Source organism: Scaptodrosophila lebanonensis, unplaced genomic scaffold (assembly GCF_003285725.1).
Source record: "Scaptodrosophila lebanonensis strain 11010-0011.00,11010-0021.00 unplaced genomic scaffold, SlebRS2 tig00000147-arrow-arrow-pilon, whole genome shotgun sequence".
In the NCBI taxonomy this organism is placed as follows: Eukaryota; Metazoa; Arthropoda; class Insecta; order Diptera; family Drosophilidae; genus Scaptodrosophila; species Scaptodrosophila lebanonensis.
The window spans coordinates 336,797-361,280 of NW_022060591.1; the positions used below are offsets into that span (position 1 = coordinate 336,797).

At 35.6% G+C, this 24,484-nt stretch overlaps 1 protein-coding gene across 2 annotated transcripts in view; it reads right to left on the reverse strand.

The window, feature by feature from the left end:
• Nucleotides 1-2,162: 2,162 nt before the first annotated feature.
• The window catches only part of LOC115629442 (Golgi-specific brefeldin A-resistance guanine nucleotide exchange factor 1), a 43,893-nt gene continuing 21,571 nt past the window's right edge, over nt 2,163-24,484 (reverse strand). The window contains exons 11-12 of one of the 2 annotated variants that reach the window (XM_030525896.1): nt 2,603-2,875; nt 2,314-2,486 (exon numbers count right to left, since the gene is read on the reverse strand). In XM_030525896.1, coding sequence (XP_030381756.1) covers nt 2,451-2,486; nt 2,603-2,875 — 309 coding nt within the window. In that variant the 3' untranslated portion in view covers nt 2,314-2,450. Of the gene's footprint in view, nt 2,876-24,484 lie in introns of both variants that reach the window. The other variant, XM_030525895.1, reaches the window with a different exon arrangement.

A 24,484-nucleotide genomic window follows, 5' to 3' on the forward strand; every position in this document is an offset into this window, starting at 1 on the left:
ATTCATCGATCGTCAATAAGTCTGCTTCGTTCGCTACTTTGATTGGTCATTGGGTCAGAGCCAGTGCTGACGCTGCAAGTCAAGTGGCGCACTTAGAGCGTTGACACTTGCCTTGTCAGTAAGTCAGCGGGCTGTAATCTTAAACCTTTCTTTCGCGTTCGTTGCTTGTGACAGTGGGCACTAGGTATTGATGAACCGTGGCTATACTACAATACATTCGCACAAAACTAGTATACCCTCTCACCCTTTGGGTACAGGGTATAAAAAGGGAATCTTTAACAAGCACGTGTATAGCTTCTATGTCGCTATACTGAGGTTCGATCTGCAGTGCAGCTAGGTGTGCACCAATGTCTAGAGTACGCCCAATAATTCCTGTCAGTATTTTTAAGGGAAAGCCCCAGCCATCCTCTTTATTTTAGTATTGAGAGCCAACTGTACTTGACTGACGTAGTTAGTTAGTTAATAAATACCCGGTATATTAAGCCACGGTGTCAACATACAGTTCCACCTGGCCGTTTCCACTGCTCTAGCACCCGACGAAATTAGTTGATGCTCTTACCCAAAGGAATTGCACGGATCTTGGAATTTTTTATTGAAAAATTCGTTCTTCGGTCGCTTATGAGCTTACGTGAGACTTTGGTTGCTTCTGATACTTTTAGAGGTGTGCAGGAAAACTTCAAATTTCGTAAGAGCATCTATGACGGTCAAAATATATGGGTGATATTTTCCTACAAACAGCACCATGAAGTCAAAATGTAAAACATCAAAGGGAATCAAGGTTCTCTCTTAAAAACTTTTTTCTTTCCTGTGAACTATTTCGAAATAGATATCATAAATTCATAGCGGGCTACGCGTGGTAACCAGTCTTTCTTTAGTTGTGTTTCCTTCAGTGCCCTTCAATCCATGACCAACAGAAATTTAACGCCCAAAAGATAAAGTCGAAAGTGTCTTTCCGCATTTAGCATAGCAAGAGTTTCTACTTCGAAACTGTGGTAATTAACAAGACAGTAGGAGGCGTGGCAGACCCGACAAAGTATATATATATATTCTTGATCAGTATTACGAGTCAATCTAGCCCTGTCTGTCTGGATCTCAGAGAATATAAGAGCTACCATTCACCAAATTTTGCACAAAGATGCCTTATGTGTGTACGCTGAGCAACTTTTTTTATTTCTTGGATTTTTCGTCCCCACTCCCCTGATATGGGAATTTTCCGTAACACCGTTCGTATAGTCACCCAAATATTGGAGACTATGAAACCTAGGGACACCAAATTGTATTCCAAGATGCCTAATATGAATACGCAGGATTTCCATCACTCTTTTTGACTCAAATTTGGGAAGTACCTACACTTATTAATTCTGTGTCAGTATACCAAGTATCGTCATGATACGCTGATTTTAAAGGAAATTATAGCCTCTCTCTGTACTCTAGGCCCGCGGCTGTGCTGCTTTGTACAGACACACGAGAAACACACATAACCACACAAATGTATAAATGTGCAGTTATACACGCATTACGTGAGTTTAAATACCCAAGGAGGTATAATCGATAAAAAAAATAATTGTCCTCGTGTTAAGTGGCGGCATGATGGATCAAATGTAAAGTGTAATCTCTGCCCGCGGTTGTTGTTGTTGCTTTCGCTCGACTCTGTGCTGCTCACTTACACGAACATAAAGTCACGCTTAGTCACAGTATCGATATAAATCTATTAAAGTCAAACAGTGCGACTCTATTCACCTGTTTTATATTTTTGATGTTATTAATTTTAATTAATTAGTTTAATTTAAAAAAAAAATTAGCTATATAAAATAGTGGGTTTTTATGAGAGTGGGTACAGGGTATTTAAGAGTTCAACCCGTTCAACTCCAGCATTCCTTTCTTGTTTGATACTGCATGTTTTGCCTCAATCCCTGCTATTGGTAGAGTATGAAAAAGTGATAAACTTTTACCCCTTCTGTTATGCAGACAACTGACTTGCTGTTTAATACTTATAGTATATTAAAATTCCGTTAAGTACAATAAAATCAAAATAACTGTGTTTTTTATAGCACTCCCTATCGGCTTCTTACGCACAAGTATTTTAAATCTCAATCCAGCCAAGACATTTTTCATTGCTGTTTAAAAGGATATTATACTTACCCATACAGATAATCAAACTGTTTATCAATTAGGGAGCTAATAAGATCCCAAAATTACTTTATTTTTTACGCAATTACAAAATTCAAATAACGGTAAATTTCACAATAAGAGGCATATTAAAATTGCAGAATTAATGCTGCCCATAAAGCAGTTCCGACCCTGGTGGTATGCTGCTGGGATCTACGTTAGTGTTGAAATAATTAACAGGAGTGTTTGCTAACCCTGCAGCGTCAGAACAAGGGACGGTGACCAGATTAGTTTGGTGCTGAGATCCCATCTGAGATGGGACAGATTGTGGCACCTTCAAGTTATATGGATTCTGTACACATTCTTGATAAATCTCGCTGGAAGAAAATGAGGGTTCTTTAAAAACTGGTGCAACGCTCATGCCCACGTGTGAAGATTTTGGCAACAAGGAATATGTATTGCCAGGTACTTGGGAATTTATTGGTACACTAACGGGATCGTTAGACTGTATTGATTGGTGTTGTAACTGATACACTTGCCGTTGCATTGAGGTTGGATTCAACTGCATTGTTGTTATAGGAAGCTCAAAGGCAAATGTGGAGGAGTTGTAGGCGTTGTTGCTGGTGATAACTGTTTCCTGCAAAATGGCTGGAGTCGAAACGGCGGATGCTTCGTTTACCAAGTCAGGAAGAAAGGTTTTATTAATGATGAGGTTACCGTCATTCGTGGTAATGGTTCCATCTATAACTTCTTTCTTAGCTGTTGGCTGTTGGGGCGACACAAATATAAAATATGATTAAAAAAAGGTTATATGGATAAAAACAAATAAGCAGGGGAGCATAGTCGAATTAGCTCGATCTTAAAATACTATACATCGAACTTCCGTAAGGGAAAAGCGCGTAAAAACTTGGCGTGCGAGGTTTTGCTGTTATATTGTATCGGAAATAACTATTCGCTTTAATTGAAATGGTTTATATCAGGGACTGTAATCATTACTTGTATAAGTGTTATTAAAAAAATTACAAAATAATGATTATTTTTCAATTTTATTAATTCGCTCACAGTTTAATGATTAATTTTGAATTTTACTTTAAAAATTAACCAATAATCATTATTGATGAACAAAACTTATAAAATAATGATTATTCTTTGAGTTTTATTTTTTTGATCAAAAATAAAACTCAAGCTGAAATTTTGTTTGTTTCATAAGGATTAAGGACAAAATTTATATATATCCTTTATCAGTGAGTCAAGGCGAACATTTTTAATTAATTAATTTTTAATTAACTAAATAATTAATTTATTAATTAATTATTTTTAAAATCACAAATGCGAATGTATGTAACAGGCAGAATTATATTCAATGCAAAGAATAATCATTATTTTATAATTTTTTTTTTTTGCTCATCAATAATGATTATTGGTTAATTTTTAAAGTAAAACTCAAAATTAATCATTAAATTGTGAGCGAATGAATACAAATTAAAATTTATAAATCATGGTGAAAATACATACATAGATAATCCTTAAAAAGGATGTCAGTAAATTCCTCGCTTTCCAAAAGTTACTATAAGTGATGATTTATTCGTTTAAAAAAAAAAAAAATCATTATTTGCGGTCCCTGGTTTATATAGATTCGGAATGTTAGAATTATGGTGCACTAGCATGAATTATTAAGTCTACAAGTTTATTCGCAATGGGTTAAGCCGTGTCACAAATCCAGGCATTTTTCCAGACCGACGGACGGATCTATGTAAATAAGTTGAGCCAAAGAAGTACCAACAACAAGAGCTGCTTGGGCAGAGATTACATTTATGGCAGAAATTTGCTTTCAAATTTACCTATCCTGGCATATGGACACATAATCACTAATAACCCAGTCAAATTAGGGTTTCACCTAGGAATTTGAGATAATAAGCTAAAAATTGGTATACACCTTTATTTTGGCATTGTATCAGGGCTGCTACAGAAATCTCTTCTGCCCAAGTTTCGCCTCAAAACCAATTATCGCTGCACGGAAATGGGAGATTTCAAATCTTTTTTGTTTTGCTGGGAGATTTAATTAAAAATACCAACAGACATTTTTCCAAATAAAAAAAAATCATTGGAATAAGCCTTATAGTTGTTCTGAACAATCTGCATCAAAAATAGTTTGCATATCCTACGTAAATATTATTAAATTACCAAATTATTAAATGTATACTTAAAACACCAGCATCCAAAACAACCGCACAATAGAGAAGCCCCATTGGCCCAAATAGAACATTACATTTTTCGAACATCACATTTTGCTGAGTTAAGTCTAAAGTTGTGAGTCAATTGAAAGATAAAAATAAAATATAATTGACGCAATGCTTGTTTTAAATAAGTACCTCATAACTGTGTATTAATTAAACAAATTTGGCGAAAATTGTGTGTCGCCGATTGGGCAAGTCTGTTTCTTAGCGAAAATGTGAATGGTCATAAACTGCCATTTGAATACACAATACGGTCCAGGGAAACAAAATGTATGAAAATTTTTGTAATTTCTGAATTCAATTTTAAATGATAATTTTTGCAAGATCGTCACAACAGGACGAAATTTAATTTTTAATAAACAACATTATTTTGGGGGAACATATAAGTTTCTTAAACATTTGTTGTATTTTTTCAACAATTAATTGGCGTTTCCGCAAATGCTCGCGGGGTAGTATTAATACAAATAGCATTTTTTTATATAACATAATACGTTACAGAATTTAAACACAATTAGTCAGTCATATGTAATTGTCGGCAATCAGCTGTTGCTGACAGTTGAGTGCGTTACAGAATTTATACAGAATTAGTCAGTAAAATGTGAGCGGCGACAATCAGCTGTTACTGACAGCTGGCAGGGAGGGGAAGTTCGAAAAAATGAAATCATACGCCAGATTGTTAGCTCGACAGGTTGTACGAGCATGTACACACTGTTTCAAGTACAAACTCCTGTTAGTGCTTATGTGTCCGTATGCCAAGTTTCATAATGATAGACTGATTTAGCAGGAAGTTATAGCCATAAATATAATTACTGCCCAAGCGCTGGCTGCAGCTGTTGTTGATGTTGGTGCTTTGGTTGACTGCAAACATGCTCACACAAACACGCATAGATATGCATACACTCACATAGACGCAATTGCTATGTAAATGTGCAATTATACACCCATTACGTGAGTTCTAATACCGAAAGAGGTAAAATCAATCAAGTTTTTTTTTTTTAATTTTCTTAATTTTTTTCATTTTTATTTCAAGTCCGGGACACTCGACTTTAGTTCTTTTTCACTTGTGTATTATTAATAGCCACCATCTTTTGAGACGCCGATCAAGCGTACCTGTCCCCGCGCTGTTTGGAGTTTTTTGGGCATTGCCTGCTGCCCAGTATTGGACTGATTCAGGAATGTGCGGAGTCTACCAAATTTATCTACGTTCACAGTGCATTGCCTGACGCACAGTGATGGATATACAAGGACTGGTGAATAAAGTATTGTGCATTGCCTGCGGCAGGCAGTGGTTGATATAAAGTTTGTGCATCGTCGCCGTGTCTCCTATTTAACGCGAAATGCATAGTGCAATGTAATGTATTTCCCCAAAAAAACCGATTCTGTTTTTGTTGCCAAAGTCTAGGTCACTCACTACAAAATTGTTCACGCCGAAGAGATTGTAATATCGACTCTTGTACTAAACCGCATAATCGTTTGCTGCATTATAGCGCCGCGATGCAAGGTAAAAGGAAAATCCAAGAACCAAAATCAGAAGTCAGTGTTGTTAATACAAGTACAACGGTCATCGAAAATGATTTTCCAGATAAGTTTGTTTCAAAAGGGTCCAAAAGGAACATGTGAAATTATTGCATTCGTTAATAGGTAAAGTGAAGGTTCAACTATTTCCTTGATTGAGAACGATGTCGCTAAATTGATAGGAGCTAAAGGAAATAAATGCCTAATGACGCTAAAGTTGATTGGCGATAAATTCGTAAGCGAAATGTCCGAACAAGTTAATATAGAGGTAGTACCTTCCACAATTTGCCGTCTGAACACAAATAAAAACAACAAGCTGCGACTTATTTTTGACGCCGCTGCTATGATGAATGGAGTGTCTCTTAATTAGAACTTAATGAAAGGAACAGACGCTTACGAATCCGTACCGGTACCAACAATTTTAATGAAATTTCGTGAAGGAAGCACTGGCATATGTGAAAACATCAAGGAGATGTTTCATCAGGTCGCCATTCGAAAAGAAGACCAAGATTCGCAAAGATTTTTATGAAGAGATAGCAATGTCAGCACGCCTAGCACATACGTTATGCAAGTAATGATTTTCTGACAGTTCTTCTTGTTCAGCGCAGTATGTTAAAACACAAATGTCAAAACCTATTTAGATAAAAACAGTAGATCCGAATTTGCCGCACTTCGGAACGGACAATCCGTACCAAAAGCCAGTAAAATCGTATGATTAGCCCCAGAAATTTACGAAAATATAGTTACTGATTGGTGATCAACGCACAGTCCAAGCGGTAAAAGCTAGGAAGCTGAAATTTGGACTAAGTATCCTTTCATAGTGTAGGTGCCCACTAAGAAGGGATTTTTTAAAATTGCTCCAAAGGAGGGTGTAGTGTGCTCACATAAGGAGTGCATACTGTATGCTATGCGCACTTGAGAGCACACACTGTAACACTTTGTTGCAGTGTTTATGCAAACTCAAGAGCTAGGCATAATTCATACGCGACGTAATATGATCGCGCCAATATACATTGGGCAGCATAAGTGCAGCGTCGGCATGTTTAGCATGGCGACGGCGCGGTTAATGTCCCATAGTGCCCACGGCATTTTCCCTCGCACTCTCGCTGCCCACAGCGCTGAGTATATAAGTTAATATATAATGCGGCCACTCCGCTGCCGGTGTTTCTGGTAGCGCAGCTACGCGGCCTTAGCTTAAAGCTACTTTAAGTAAAATGCAAGATACAGTTATGAATGTGATGTCTTGCGAAACAGCTAAAATAAAGAAAGAAACAAAAACTGAAAGTGTTTAATTTGGATACATAACAAAAACTGAAAGTGTTCAATTTGGATACAAGGGAAAACATGCTTCAACGTTTGTATGAAAAATCTTCAAATTACATCTGATTAACTTTAAACATTGTTTGAATTTGTTAGCTGCGCACTAAGAAGGGATTTTGGAAAATTCGAGTTCTTGGAGCTTGATTATTGGGTTTTAATATTTCTTCACTATTTTCCAAATAAAAAGTTTGTGTTATTAATGTTGTTCGATCCATTTCCAATAACTATATATACAAATTGGAATTCAACGACTTTAGAAATATAGAACTATGTTTTTCACTTTACAAATGCAGCAACAATAAATAATAACAATATTAATGTTAGCCACATTTGCATAAAATAAATTAATATTTTACGAAAAAGTAATATTATGTACTTATGTACTCGGTGCTTTAAATTGGACTACTATATACACATGTAATAAATTAAATATCGACATTCTCCTAATTATTCGATTTACAAAGAAAAATGTGTGTATCCATTCGCCGTGCATATGGATTCGTGATTATTTACAGCCAATTACGTGATCGCGTTGTGACGTGCCGAAAAAAGCCGACACATGCCTATCTCTAGCATCTTATTTGATCGCATATGTAGATTTACCGTTTGTATTAGCTGACGCAACAACAACGCTACAAATGTATTCTGAAGAATTCTGGGAAACATTAAGCGTTAAGCTTATTCCGTGAATGTATACTTGCGATTTACAAAAGCAGAAACACGCCTTTTACACTCACAACATTCATATTCAAAAAACTCATATGGATAAGTGTTGAACTGTACAATTGAATACATACACTCATATGTGAGTATATGTACATGCATATGAGGATAGCTAGCGCCTGCATCAAAAAATAAAATGTACATATGTGCATATCAGCGTTGCCAGACGTCCCGATTTTGACGGAACATCCCGATTTGTATAGCCTGTACCCAAAGGGTGAAAGGCTATACTAGTTTTGTGCGAATGTATGTAACACACAGAAGGAGGCGTGGCAGACCCCACAAAGTATATATATTCTTGATCAGGATGAGAAGACGAGTCGATATAGCCATGTCCGTCTGTCCGTCCGTCTGTATGAGCGCAAGGATCTCAGAAGGTACAAGAGCTAGAATTACCAAACTTGGTATCCAGGTTCCCCCAAGACCTAGGCAGGTCAAGTTTGTTTTTTTATTCCGATATACCCCCCCACTCCCCCGCTATTAGTGATTTACGTAACTCCCGTAGTTCTTGGAATTTCGAATTCAAATTTGGTAATTCCAGCTAGGGATTGTGTCCGTGTGCCAAATTTCATCATGATAGGTCAATTCTAAAGAAAGTTATAGCCATAAGTAAAATCGCTGCTCATGCGCTGCCTGCAGCTCTGTCGGCAGCGCTGCCCGCAGCTGTTGTTGTTGTTGCTGCTTTGGTTCAACTTTGTCCTGCATACATACACGCATATAAACACGCATAGGTACGTGATGTAAATGTATGCTGTTAAAACTGAACATAAACATGTATTCTAATTTAATTTAATTAATTAATTTTAATTAATATTTCATTCATTTTTCTTAATAATTTAATTTTTTTTAAATATATTTTTTTTAATTTTCCCTTTTTGTGGAGAGTACAGGCTATTTTACTGTCGGGCTTGCTCGACTGTAGCATTCTATCTTGTTAAATCAAAATCAGGCTCAGTCCCGCTTTTCGGGAATAACTCGATCATGCGTGCAGCGTGCTAAAGAATTTCGGACGAGTTGCACTTATAAGTGAGGACTGTATGTATGTTGTTGTTACATTTTACAGTCTTTAATTCTAGAAACTACTACCCCTTAATGTCACAATTTATATATTTATGCATATGTACGTATGTATGTATTTTATGTAGATACATGTTTAGGTATGTAAATATATAAAATACTTGTAGTTTTTATAATATATCTGCCTTTTCAACCCATTTTTTGCATTGGGGCTTTACTGGTACACGAAAAAAATTGTATGTATTTATGTACATCTGTAGGTAGGTATGTAAGTATGTACAATCAACGCACAGCCGAAATGGTAAGCGTTAAGAAGCTATCAAAGTGTGGGTGAGTACTAAGAAGTGGTTTTTGAAAATTAGAAATCCGATTGACTTTAAAAATGGTTTATCTATTTACTCTGAGAAAGAATACAGAATACCTCAGTAAAAAATATATTTTGCATTTATTTTTTTTGTATATAAGTAATGGATAACTATTTGATCAATAATAATTTAACGCAAAGAAATTGGAATTGGAACTAAATCCGGCATTTTTGCAGGACAATGCATTAAGGGGATATTTCTTGTCTAGACAAGTATAAAAGCTAAAGTCGGGTGTCCCGACTTTGAAATACTCTGTACATATACTTACAATAATTATAGAAATTAAGAAAAGTAAGAGAATAAAAAAAAAAAAAAAAAAAAAAAAAAAAAAAAAAAAAAAAAAACGCTACAGTCGAGCAAGCCCGACAGTGTAATACCCTGTACCCAGGTAAACTTCCGTCACTGAGGTATATGCGCCTCTAGCAGAATCAAAAGGAAGAAGATGATGCTGCAGCTTGTGGGCGTAGTACCGAAAAAAATTGTTTCGCTAATAAACTTTCTAAGACCTAACCGATTTAGATGAAATTTTAAAAAAAAAAGTAGATAATCATATAGAAATTATGTGTGCAAAGTTAGGGTAGCTTTTGAAATGTGGACGGTATTGACGAAATACTGTGGCGAGGGAAGGGGGGGAAATTTCAAAAAATAAAATAAACTCGTCCTTTGTCGGACCTAGGAGAATCTGGACTTTGGTTATTCTAGCTTTTATAGTTTCTGAGATCCTTGCGTTCATCCAGACGGACGGACATGTCTAGATCGATTTCTCTCGTCATGCTGATTCAGAATATATATACTTTATGGAGTCGGAGATGCTTCCTTCTGCAAATTACATACTTTGTACAAACCTAATATACCCTTTTTACCCTACGGGTACAGGGTATAAAAAATTTGATCGATTTTACCTCTTTTGGTATTCGAACTCACGTAAAGGGTGTAAAATTGCACATACACAAAGCAATAGCGTCTGTGTGAGTGTATGTATGCCTATGCGCATCTATTCGTGCCTGTGTAAACATGTGTGCAGTCAGCCAAAGCACCAGCATCAACAGCCGCGGGCAGCGCTTGAGCAGCGCTGCAGCTGCAAATATATTTATGGCTATAACTTCTTGTTAAATCGGTCTATCATAGTGAAACTTGGCATACGGACATATAATAACCAACTGGGGGTATTTCCATTTTTAGTTCGAAATTCCAAGAATTACGGGAGTTACGATTTGCGGGGGAGAAGGGGGGAAGGAGGGAAATTCCAAAATATACATTTTCTGCGTATTCACATAAGGCATCTGGGACTAAAATTTGGTGTTCCTTGGTCTTATAGTCTCCGAGATATAGGCGATTATACGAATGGAAAATCGGGAAAACCCCCATAGGGAGGAAGTGGGGGGGGGGGGGGGGGGGGGGGAATCAAAAAAATAAAACAAACTCGTATAGAATACACACATAAGGCATCTTTGTGCAAAATTTGGTGTCTCTATTTCTTATAGTCTCTGAGATCCAGGTGTTCATACGGACGAACAGACAGACAGGGCTAGATCGACTCGTCTCGTCATGCTGATCAAGAATATATATACTTTGTGGGGTCTGCCACGCCTCCTTCTGCCTGTTACATTTTTCAGCTCCCGCAAACCTAAAAACTCTTGTACATTTCATGTACAAAGTATAAAAAAACGTCATATTGGGGACCCATTTCCTCCCTCCAAATTTTTTGCAACTGTAGCCCAGTTATTTGCATCTTTAATCCTGCCCTAATTTGGGCTCAGCTCATTACTTTGGTGGTTGCCAAAGATCGAATATGCCGTTAAAGTGCGGTCACCAACTTTGGGGGACATTTTAAATAATTATTAATTTTAAGTTCGCCAAAAAACTGGAATACGGGTTGCCTATTTTTGGATGGAGTTCGTGTTCTCACCGGAAAAAAATTCAAGCGCCGTACCATAAAGCAATCTGTCGCAGCCTAAATGCCTTTCCAACTAAATGTTAAGAGTTAAGTCGAATCAATTGGTCGCACGAATTTTGAGCTCCGCTGTTTTCTGAATTTAAACATATATTCTGAACTTATCGTAAAATAAAAACAAGATAGAACGCTACAGTCGAGCAAGCCCGACAGTAAAATAGCCTGTACTCTCCACAAAAAGGAAAAATTAAAAAAAAAAATTTTTTTTTTTTAAATTAAATTATTAAAAAAAAAGAATTAATTAATTAATTAACATTAATTAATTAAAATTAATTAATTAAAATTAATTAATTAAAATTAAATAATTAAAATTAATTAAATAAAATTAAATAATTAAATTAAATTAGAATACACGTTTATGTTCAGTTTTAACAGCATACATTTACATCACGTACCTATGCGTGTTTATATGCGTGTATGTATGCAGGACAAAGTTGAACCAAAGCAGCAACAACAACAACAGCTGCGGGCAGCGCTGCCGACAGAGTTGCAGGCAGCGCATGGGCAGCGATTTTACTTATGGCTATAACTATATGGATGTACCTACCAAAATTGATTTCAAAATTCCGAGAATTACGGAAGTTATAAGAAAAAACACGAATTGCGGGGGAGCCTTTCACCCTTTGGGTACAGGCTATAATAACCTCAACCATTAACCGTTAGTCTGTTGCTGTGATTTCCATTTAATTTCAACCGTGTTAACGAAATTGTGTTGAATATTTATTAATAAACTTGAAGTGCAGTGACATTGTGAAGCTTTTGTTGTTGTAGTTCACCTCCGTCTGCAAATTTTTTTTCACATAACAACAACAAATAATAGTACTTCTCTTGACTGATTTTTGGTCAAGGTCTTGAACATTGATTGTTGGAATTTTCCATTTCTGTAACACAAGCTCTGGATACTTAAAAATTATTTTATACTTTTTAGTTCGGTTTGCCATTTAATCGTGTTTTTTGGTTTTTTAAACTATAATTTATTTTCTTAATTTTTAGTCTCAAAAAGATGTCAAAAGTAATTATAGAAATAAAGAGCCTTGTCCTATGTTTGACAATAAATCTAAATTCTTTTCATTCATGTTTACGTAACCCTTCCATTTCAATAACGCATCACTATTACATGGAACTTTTCCCGTTAGCTTGGAGAAATCAATTTCTTCTATTCGAATACCATTGAGTGATCTTCTGCGACTCAGAGCTACATAAGCCTGACCGGCAGCAAACAATCGAGATCCCAGATAAATAACTGCATGATCTACCGTAAAGCCTTGTCTACGGTGGAAGCGATACTATAGCTATATTTTGCTGGAAACTGTATTGATATTGGTTTAATTAGATGTATACCATCTTGACCAAAGTCAATACTTGATCACGACGAAAACTTGGCCAAATATTTTCAGTGATAATACCCATATTACCATTTACTAAACCTTTTGCCACGTTAATATTCGATCTCATCATTACTTTAGCTCCCACGAAAATTTTAAATACTTTAGGAAGACCACCCGTCTTGTTAATATCATTAGGTATAACAGAGTCCACATTCTTATCACCTAAATTTCGTGTAGCATCAGTAAGTTTATCTTGTGCTTTTATTGTAAAAATATTTGTCTCTTTTTTCTCAAAATACTGAAGTACTTTTTCATTATGCTTAGCTACTTGATCATTCGTTGGGTAGATTCTTAATGCGTTATCAATTGAGAATTCATTGTTAGTATCTGTCGAAACTTTTTCTAGAAGTATTGTAAAATGCTGAGATGTCAATTCTCCAATCCTCAAGGCGTTCAGTACATCAATGAATATTGTGTCTCCTCGTTGTCGCATATTTTGTTTTAGTTCAACAAACTTGAAGAGCCGCCATAAATGTGTAGCTGGCTTCATATGTTTTGGTTGTTGAAAAACTTGATGTCCTCGTACAGGAGGTAATTGCATTAAATCACCGAATAATAAAAAGTTTATCCCTCCAAAAAAGCATTTGAACTTTTTAATTGTCGCAGACGAGAGTCAATCATACAGAGCATCTCGTAAGGAACCATAGAAATTTCATCTATAAAAAGAAATGCTACGTGTTGCCATAGTTGACGCATTACTCTTAAATAGTTACCAGTTAGAATTGGCATATTGACGATGACTCCATCTTTTTGTACAGGTAATTGTAGCAGACGGTGTTATGTAGATCCACCGACTAATCATGCTGCAACTCCAGTGAGGGCACCAACTTTCACTGCTGATTTTCCATAACACCGATTTACTTGGTTTTTCAATAAATTAAACGCGAAAGTTTTTATACTCTGTACATGAAATGTACAGAAGTATATTGCTGAAAATGTAAGAGGCAGAAGGAGTCGTGGCAGACCCCACAAAGTATATATATTCTTGATCAGCGTGACAAGACGAGTCGATCTAGCCTTGTATGTCTGTCCGTCTGCCCGTCCGTATGAACACTTGGATCTCAGAGACTATAAGAGATAGAGACACCAAATTTTTCACAAAGATGCCTTATGTGTGTATTCTATACGAGTTTGTTTTATTTTTTTGATTCTAAGAAAAGTTATTAGCGAAACAACTTTACTACGCGCACAAGTTGCAACATCCGCTTTGCGTCAAACTGTCCACACCAGAGAACAGCAACGAGTATGTTCAAGTATGTTCGACCACCCCTGCTGAAAATGCAATCAAATCAGATCTCGGCTTAGTTGCAAACGAGTTCGAACGGGTTAAATTTTCTTATGATCGAACTTGAATGAGCCAGAGTTCTATTTTTGCGAACAAGTACCAGCCTTGATTGGTTTGCTCTCAAACAATTCAGACATTGCGCGAGTTGTACTCGGGTTTTGCGCAGGTTATACCCGAGTATGTCTCGAGTATTGCGTGGGTTTTACCCGAGTATGATCGTAATAAAATACATGTATGTATGTACATATGCATGTATGTACATATGCATGTATGTACATATGCATGTATGTACATATGCATGTATGTACATATGCATGTATGTACATATGCATGTATGTACATATGCATGTATTTGTGCGTGCATGCGTTGCTTGCAATTATGCGCAAACATGTGTATACATATTTATATGCGTATTTTAAATAATGATGCACAGAATTAAAACAAAACATATTTATTGATTTTCATATTATGACATACTAGCAGGTATTGCCCGTCTTAACCCGGCTCAATATAATGTTTCCAATTGTATTTATTTTGTGTGTGCATAACCTACCCATATGTTTTCACCTTATAAGTTACCAGTAGGAAGGCATTTAAGGTATTTAAATGAACATTTTCTGTTCTTGACAAAAAATTGTTCAGTAGTCCGTTACATTTTTGTTCTTGCCAAACTATTTCGTTAAACGAACATGACCACTATAACTAATATTTTTTAAAGCTCGTTTTCCCCCCTTTGGAGCTAGAATTTTCCAAAAGCCTTTCTTAGTGTGCTCCTACACTATGATGGATGCTATGAAAGGATACTTGAGTCCAAATTTTATCTTTTACCATTTGGGCTGTGCGTTGATCACCAATTAATCAGGACAAACTGTTTTATATATAGAGATAACGCAACGTTTTAAGATAGACTATGTGCAAAAAAGGGGAATAATTATAAGGGTATATCCTAATTTTAAATTCACATTTGAGCCTTTTCGTGCCATATTGAGTCAATACGGTCACGCACAACCTCGGAATATGAAACACGGCACTCGTGTCCATGCCGTGCAGCGATGAGCCACGATCAAAAAGCACTGACAATTCTCATCTCAATTTGCTAGAGTAAAACTTTCGATAGTTGAAGCCACCGATACCATCAAAATATCGAAGTTTGAATGCAATAAGCAGAATATTTAAATAATAAAATCTAATTATTTATTGAGATCAATAAGAACAAATCATATACATACATACATCTGCCCGCAATGCGAAGCAGAATATGCGTAGCTCCGTTATTCGGTTTCTGCTTTACTATCGCTTACGCAGACGTTGCCTAGCGACGGTAACTGTTAACTTTTGGCGTTTTACCTTTGCAATTAACATTAAATGGTCAAAACGAAAGAAGAAGAGCGAGCCAATGACTTGCAGTTGTTGTTGTTGTTTTGTATGTACATGCTACATACATATACAGGCATACATACATATGTATGTACATATGTATGTATGCATGGGCACACATAGATACGAACTGTTGCTTGTTGTATGTATGTGTGAGTGTGTGTATGTGATGTCCCCAACTATTTGATATTTGACATATGGCAAGTAAAAAACATATTGCTATATTTTAATCGTTGAATGCCAATTTGTTGATATAGTTATGTTGATTACATTACCCAAATTTGAAATCGATCGGACAAAATTTATAACACAAACTATTCATTATACTCTGTACATGAAATGTACAGAAGTATATTAGGTTTGCGGGAGCTGAAAAATGTAACAGGCAGAAGGAGGCGTGGCAGACCCCACAAAGTATATATATTCTTGATCAGCATGACGAGACGAGTCGATCTAGCCCTGTCTGTCTGTCCGTCCGTATGAACACCTGGATCTCAGAGACTATAAGAGATAGAGACACCAAATTTTGCACAAAGATGCGTTATGTGTGTATTTTATACGAGTTTGTTTTATTTTTTTGATTTTTCCCCCTATGGGGGTTTTTCCGATTTTCCATTCGTATAATCGCCTATATCTCAGAGACTATAAGACCTAGGAACACCAAATTTTAGTCCCAGATGCCTTATGTGAATACGCAGGAAATGTATATTTTGGAATTTCCCTCCCTCCCCCCTCTCCCACACAAATTTCTCTAACTCCCGTAATTCTTGGAATTTCGAAGATTTTGGAAATACCCCCAGTTGGTTGCTATGTGTCCGTATGCCAAGTTTCACTATGATAGACCGATTTAACGAGAAGTTTTAGCCATAAATATATTTGCTGCTGCAGCGCTGCTCAAGCGCTGCTCAAGCGCTGCTTGCGGCTGTTTGGTTGACTGCTAACATGTTTACACAGGCACGAATAGATGCGCTTAGGCATACATACACTCACACAGACGCAATTTCTATGTAAATGTGCAATTATAAACCCTTTACGTGAGTTCGAATACCGAGAGAGGTAAAATCGATCAAATTTTTTTTTTATTTTCTTAATTTTTTTTATTTTCTATAATTATTGTAAACATATGTACAGAGTATTTCAAAGTCGGGACACCCGACTTTAGCTTTTTTACTTGTTTGAAAAAGTGAATAAATATTAAAACCCCAACAATAAAATTAAATGCGATATATCGAAAATATCGATACTTGTGTTGATATATCGTAATACATGTCGAATACAAATACATCGAAAAACATCGTTTGAGAGTTATTGATTATAATACTGTATTCGATTGTTCACTGTACACATACATACATACATACAAATGTATTTGTATGTGTACTGTAACTGTAAACTTTTGGCATTTTGCGTATGCAATGAACAGACGTAAATGATCAAAACGAAAGAAGATTTGCGAGCCAATAACTTGAAGTTTCTGTTTTAAAAATTTTGATTTGAAACCATAGAACACTATTTATTACAATTAAACAACAGTGTTCGATGGCCCACTGCATACTTGTACATACAAACCTATATATGTATATATATACTTGTAGGAATGTATGAACGTACATACATACTTATTGATGTACATACATATGCACATACTATACATACAGACGTATGTACATATGTATGTACGTATGTAATACATATGGTGCTGGTGTAATTCATAATGCGAAATTCTTTCTAGGGGGAGCAATGTCCCCCCTGCCCAACCTGCGTACGCCCTTGTAGTCCGTTGTCCTAAAAACCCCTTATGCCAAATGTACTAAACAAAGAAAAAATAACATAAAAATGTTTATGTTATAATGTTAATAATTTTTAATTAATTAACATTTCTTGCCCTGTCACTGCAAGACGAATGTACTTTTGTACATATGTATGTATGTATGTACGTACATACATGCACGCAACTACACGAACAGCTGCTTGTTTGTATGCATGTGTTTGATATTTTTTATTGTTTGTTCATTTTACAAATGCAGGCGTAAAATGCATATTTTAAAAATCGTTAAATGCAAAGTTGTAATTTTAGTTACGTAGATTATATTACCCAAATTGGAAATCGATGGGACAAAATTTATAACACAAACTTTTCATTTGAAATAGTGAATAAATATTAAAACCCCAATAATTCAAGCTCCAACACAAATACAAAATTTGTTTGTATTCTTTTATAGATTATAAAAACCAAATTTAAAGTTGATCGATTCAGAAATGCGGATTTTTCAAACAAAATTTGGAGCTACTTTTCCCCCCTTTGGAGCTCGAATTTTCCAAAAATCTCTACACCATGATAGGATACTTGAGCCAAAATTTCAGCATCCTAGCTTTTACCGTTTGGGCTGTGGGCTGTTGACGCGGTTTGCTTTTGTGCCCCAACATTTTTTTACAGGAAAACTGCCATATTTTAGGCCCCAAAAAAAATATCAAAAAACCAAGTATACAGTTTTTCTTGAAATTGTTCTGAAATTGTACAAACTAAGTTTAAAGCTAATCAGATGAAAACTGTAGATTTTTCATACAAACGTTGGAGCCTGTTTTCCCCCCTTTGGAGCTCGAGTTTTCCAAAATCCCTTCTTAGTGGGGACCTAGACTATGAAAGGATACTTGAATCCAAATTTCAGCTTCCTAGCCTTTACCGTTTGGGCTGTGCGTTGATCACCAATCAGCCAGTCAGTCAGGACAAACTGTTTTATATATATAGATAAGAGAAACTAACTTTACTCAATAGCATTACTTATGCCACATATATATATTTTTTTAATGGAATATGCAGTCCTAGCTCTTTTTACCTGAGGGCCATCGCAAATAAATGAATGTAACTGAGATATACCTAGTATATTCTTCACTTCCTTCCATTTTTCGTTTAACTTATAATGAAGGGACAACTTTTCAATTTCAGCAGAAGGCATAAAATATATTTTAGTTCTATTAATGTTGTTTTCTGCACATTGATAAAACGAAAGAGCATCCTCTAAAACAATGTTTTTCGATTTGGTTATTTGCCACACTTTTCTTTTAATTACGGCACCAAGTCCATCAACTGCTCCTTCCCGCGAGAACTTGCAAAAAAAATTCCATTCAATATACAAGCATCCAATATCTTTAATTATGTCAGTCAAGCTTGTCAAAATATATTTATTTTTGAATTGACTGCAGCTTCCATTCGAAAATATTAAAATTTTGCCCATACAAGCTTTTAATTTCGAATAAAAGCTTTAAAACAAACAAAAAATACGTTTTTATTTATTTTTGTATGTACATATATAAATAAGGTTGTTTTAGAATTTTTTTTTAATTTATACATTTTGCACTTACAATGTCGCACGCAACAAACTTTAAATAGGTTCTGCGACCAAAGCGCTGACTATTTTTTTCAAATATTATTTGCAATAAAAAAGTGTGTTCGCAGCTAATATTTGACGCTCCTTGTACAAATACCTTTGACGCTCTGATAACAAATGTACATTTTCGATGTCGCACGCAACATCCAAATATACCTTAAAGCAAAGTTAAAAATTTACCGTAATTGGCAATCGCATCGTTCCTTTTACATTTTTCTTATATTGCTTAAATATAAACCAATATTTTATAGAGCAAATATCAATGCATAACGTCTCTCATTAAGAACAGTAATCAAAACAAAACGTGCAACAGATGTGTTCAAAACTTAACTTTTGCAGTTGTTTGACTTTGCATTTGAATTTTTCGAAATGTGTTATGAATAAATGTAAAATTTGATTACGTTAGTTAAATTTGATAGATTCTCTATACAAATATGTTAAAACATCATACTTTTACAGACTTCGAATTTTTTGGCTGCGGTTGACATTTCTAGAGACATGCCCATATTTAAAATAAATGAAATTATTTAAAAACAAGAAAAGAATGCTAAGTCGAGCAAGCTCAACTCTTAAATATCCTGTACCTCCCACAAAAAAGGAAAAAATGAAAAGTTTAAATAATTAAAAAAAAGTATATTAATTAAATTATTAAATTAAAGACATGTTCATGTACAGTTTCAACAGCATACATTTACATCAGAATCGTGTCTCTGCGTATTTATATGCGTGTATGTATGCAGCACAAAGTTGAACCCAAGCAGCAGCAACAACAACAGCTACGGGCAGCGCTGCCGGCAGCGGTACAAGCAGAGGATGGGCAGCGATTTTATTTATGGCTGTAACTTTCTTTAGAATCGACCTATCATGGTGAAACTTGGTATACAGACATTATGGAACACGAATTTCGGGGGAGTGGGGGGGGGGGGGGGGGGGGGTGTATCAGAATAAAAAAATAAACTTGACCTGCCTAGGGCTTATGGGAATCTGGATACCGAGTTTGGTTATTCTAGCTCTTGTACCTTCTGAGATCCTTGCGCTCATACAGACGGACGGACGGACGGACATGGCTTTATCGACTCGGCTTGTCACCCTGATCAAGAATATATATACTTTGTGGGGTCTGCCACGCCTCCTTCTGTGTGTTACATACATTCGCACAACACTAGTATAGCCTTTCACCCTTTGGGTACAGGCTATAAAAATTTAATTACTCCATACATAGAAGACATGTTTATGTACAGTTTTACATTTACATCACGTGTCTATGCGTGTTTATATGCGTGTATGTATGTAGCACAAAGTTGAACCAAAGCAACAACAACAGGTGCGGGCAGCGCTGCAAGCAGAGCATGGGCAGCGATTTTATTTATGGCTATAACTTTCTTCAGAATTGACTTATCATGATGAAACTTGGCATTTGGACTCATAAGCACTAACTGGACGTAACTACTGAAACTGATTTCAAAATTCCAAGAATTACGCAAGTTATATAAAAAAACACGAATTGTGGTGAAGTGGGGGGGGGGGGGGGGTTGGTGCCTAGGGCTTAGGGGGACCTGGATACCAAGTTCGGTAATTCTAGCTCTTGTATCTTCTGAGATGGCTAAGTCGACTCGGCTTGTCACCCTGATCAAGAATGTATATACTTTGTGGGGTCTGCCACGCCTCCTTCTGTGTGTTACAATCGCACAAAACTAGTACAGCCTTACACCCCTTGGGTACAGGCTATAAAAATTTTAACATTAAAACATCTATTAAAATAACGGTAACATCAAAAACAAATTTTGCACATACATACACTGCCGCTCAACTGAGTAGGTTCAACGATTCTCAAAAGTTCAAATGGTTATATCTTTTCAACCAAATCGTCGATTTTTATCAAATAAAATTTTGTAGGAAGAATAGTTTATTGTTAATAAAACAGCAAAGTTTGAGGCTTAAGGCAATTTGTTTTCCATTATTTTTTTAAATTTTTTCAAAAACATAAAATTAAATGCCTTTTTTTTTGGCTCAATTGAATAGGTTCAGTAATTTAAAACCTAAAAAAGTAAATAATAAACGCGTTTTTCATGACTTCAATAACTTAAAACATAAAAATAAACTAATTACGAGTAAATTAGTATTTAGTACAACCATCTTTGGTTGTAATATCTTCAAAGATTCGATCTCTTAAGGACTTATAATAATTTTCTAGGACTGTAATCGATATAGTAGCGCAGGATTTTTGTATGGCGTCAATTAGGCTCTCAGTGTCGTTCAATTGTCGCCTGCCTTCGTATACTTTTCGAGACAACAATCCACAAGCGTTTTCGATGGTGTTTAGGTCAGGTGAATATGGCGACCACTCGAGCAACTCAACATTTTGGTCCTTGATTCACTGTTTTACCACTTTTGCGGTTTGAATGGGACCGTTGTCTTATTGAAACAACCATGGAATCGGTCCAAAAATATTATAAAAATGTGGAAATGCCTTTTGGATCACAGTTTTGTACACATTTGCATTCATTTTTGTTGACACAAACTGAAGCTCACATGTCTCATAGAACGAAATCGCACCCACACCATTACGCCGCCTATACAACTGTGATTTCGACTCAAAACACATTCTTCCTTTCATAAGTCGTGATAGTAGAAGTTATAGCCATCCGGTACTTCCAGGCTGAATTTTTTTCCATCGTTAAAACTACCTTCTACCATTGATTGTCCCAGGACATGTGCTTTCTGGCAAATCGTAGGCGTGTCGCCTCACGTGTGTCATTGAGAGGTGGTTTTCTTTTTATTTTTAGTCTCTTCAAATGCTTGGCGCTCCGAATAATCCGTTTTACCGTTGCCAAACTTGCGGTTATACCGCATTCTTCCCTGATTTTAGCCGCAGAAAGTTGGGAATTAGAGGCGATTCTAAGGATTCATCTTCTGTCAGCTGGAGTTGTCGCATGCGGAGACCCTCCTTTCATATTTTTCCCGTAAAATTCTTCATTGCGCACAAAATTACCAACAACATTTTGACTTATTCCAATTATCAGTGCAATTTCGCGCTGATTTAGGCCGGAATTGAGATATCCTTTTATTTTACCTTTTTCAAAGTCATTCAATTGTTTCTCGCGACCCATTCCACCAAAAAACAACGGTAAATACTTCTAATTACAATAAGAAAAAATGTTGACACCATTAACTTTACGCTGCCGATCACAAAGTAAAACTAAAGTAATTGAACCTATTCTGATGAGCCAAAAAAATGCAGCGTTTTTAGGCAATGTAAAGCGAAAGAAAATTTCCTCAACTACCGTTTGAAAAATCCCGTTACTTGTTTATGCAATATTAAATGTAAAAAAATAAAGGTTCACAACATATAATTTTAAAAAATTTATGTGCAGTACAAGCTGAAATATTGGACGAAATTAAGGCAGCATTCTTTGAACCTATTCAGTTGAGCGCCAGTGTATATCCATTTTACTGAGGTAAACTGCGTTGTATTTTTGTAACTTTTCATTCAAGAGTAGAAGAAATAATTATGACATATGTATTGATGTACATACATACAAGTATGCGTGTGTGTATGCTCATATAAATGTTGTGCAGTTGCATAAGTTGACCAAATAACATTGCCAAATTGTACAATTCTAGGAATTACTGTCCTTGATTTACTTATGTATATACATACAAATTATTTATTTTACTTTATGTTGTAATAAGTGGGGCCCCATCAAATGGGCCCCATTATAATAACTCAAAAATGGGAGTCTTTTGGATCAGTTATGTTTTTATTCATCAAGTATAGTAAAGCAGAAACCGAATAACGGAGCTACGCATATTCTGCTTCGTATTGCGGGCAGATGTATGTATGTATGTATATGATTTGTTCTTATTATTATAAATAATTAGATTTTATTATTTAAATATTCTGCTTATTGCATTCAAACTTCGATATTTTGATGGTATCGCTGGCTTCAACTATCGAAAGTTTTACTCTAGCAAATTGAGATGAGAATTGTCAGTGCTTTTTGATCGTGGCTCATCGCTGCACGGCATTGACACGAGTGCCGTGTTTCATATTCCGAGTTTGTGCGTGACCGTATTGACTCAATATGGCACGAAAAGACTCAAATGTGAATTTAAAATTAGGATATACCCTTATAATTATTCCCTTTTTTTTGCACATAGTCTATCTTAAAACGTTACGTTATCTCTATATATAAAACAGTTTATCCTGACTAATTGGTGATCAACGCACGGCCCAAACGGTAAAAGATGAAATTTGGACTCAAGTATCCTTTCATAGTATCCATCATAGTGTAGGAGCACACTAAGAAAGGCTTTTGGAAAATTCTAGCTCCAAAGGGGGCAAAACGACCTTTAAAAAATATTAGTTATAGTGGTCATGTTCGTTTAACGAAATAGTTTGGCAAGAACAAAAATGTAACGGGCTACTGAACAATTTTTTGTCAAGAACAGAAAATGTTCATTTAAATACCTTAAATGCCTTCCTACTGGTAACTTATAAGGTGAAAACATATGGGTAGGTTATGCACACACAAAATAAATACAATTGAAAACATTATATTGAGCCGGGTTAAGACGGGCAATACCTGCTAGTATCAAATATAAGAACAAAATTTGTTAGAACAAAATTGTTAGAGCCTTGGTTAATAAGGTAAAGTCAAGCTGCCAAGCCTGCAAAAATGCGTACATAGCACTATGGTTTTTTGCCCGTATTTTGGCAGAAACTCGAAATATATTTACCCCAAATTTAGTTCGTACGCATATTTTAGTACCTCAAGACGACATACCAAGTTTGGTTCAGTTTGGGTCACTATTTCATATAGCTGCCATATAACCGATATGGCCGACTTTCACTAACTTCAGTATTTTTAACTGTATCAAACCAGAAACTGGCCTATATTTTTCTCCCATGCAATATATTTTAGTTCACAAAATATAAAAATTGGATATGAGTTTAGTTTATTTTTTGATTCCCCCCCCTCCTCTTTCTCCCACGCTACAGAATTTCGTTAATACTGTCTACATTTCAAAAGCTACATAAACAAAACTTTTCACACGTAATTTATATATAATCATATATCTTCGTTTTAAATTTCAATGAAATCGGTAAATTTTTCGAAAAGTTATTAGCGAAAAAATTTCACTCCAGAACTCGCCCACAAGCAACAGCATCAAGAGACCTCATCTTCTTCTTTTTGCGTCTGCTATGGGCGTATATAACTCAGTGCTTGAAATTTCTCTGGGTACATGGTATTCAACAATCATGTTAGAATCAAAACAATTAGTTTTTTATTTTTTTATATATTCTGCTTAAATGCGTCCCAAACAGTAGTTTTGCTGCAACAAACGCAATTTTACCGAAAACGTGCAAATTGGGGCGAAGTTCTTTGGTAATTCCATAATAAACATATATTAGTTAGATTTCCACATTTATAACTTTTTGCAACTATTTACCATTCAAAAGTACTATTACACGAATCACAGCGCACATTATAAAGGTTAATTAAAAAAACACATAAACAACACATGGCACAATTACATAAACACACTTCATCGCTTTAAAACAGTTTTGGACTATAATTTTAATTAACGTTTTCCATTATAAGACTTATTATTTGTTGGTTCTTTTCGTAATCTGCAAGCTCTGAAAGTTTACCAAAAATTGCCGCCAAAATCACAAATCACACATGTGTTTCACACAATCAGGTAACTTCGACTGCGCGCCAAGGAAATGGTGTTGCCATATCAGCAGGAATTAATTTAATTTTCGCTTAACTAAACAATTTATAATAAAATACAAATAA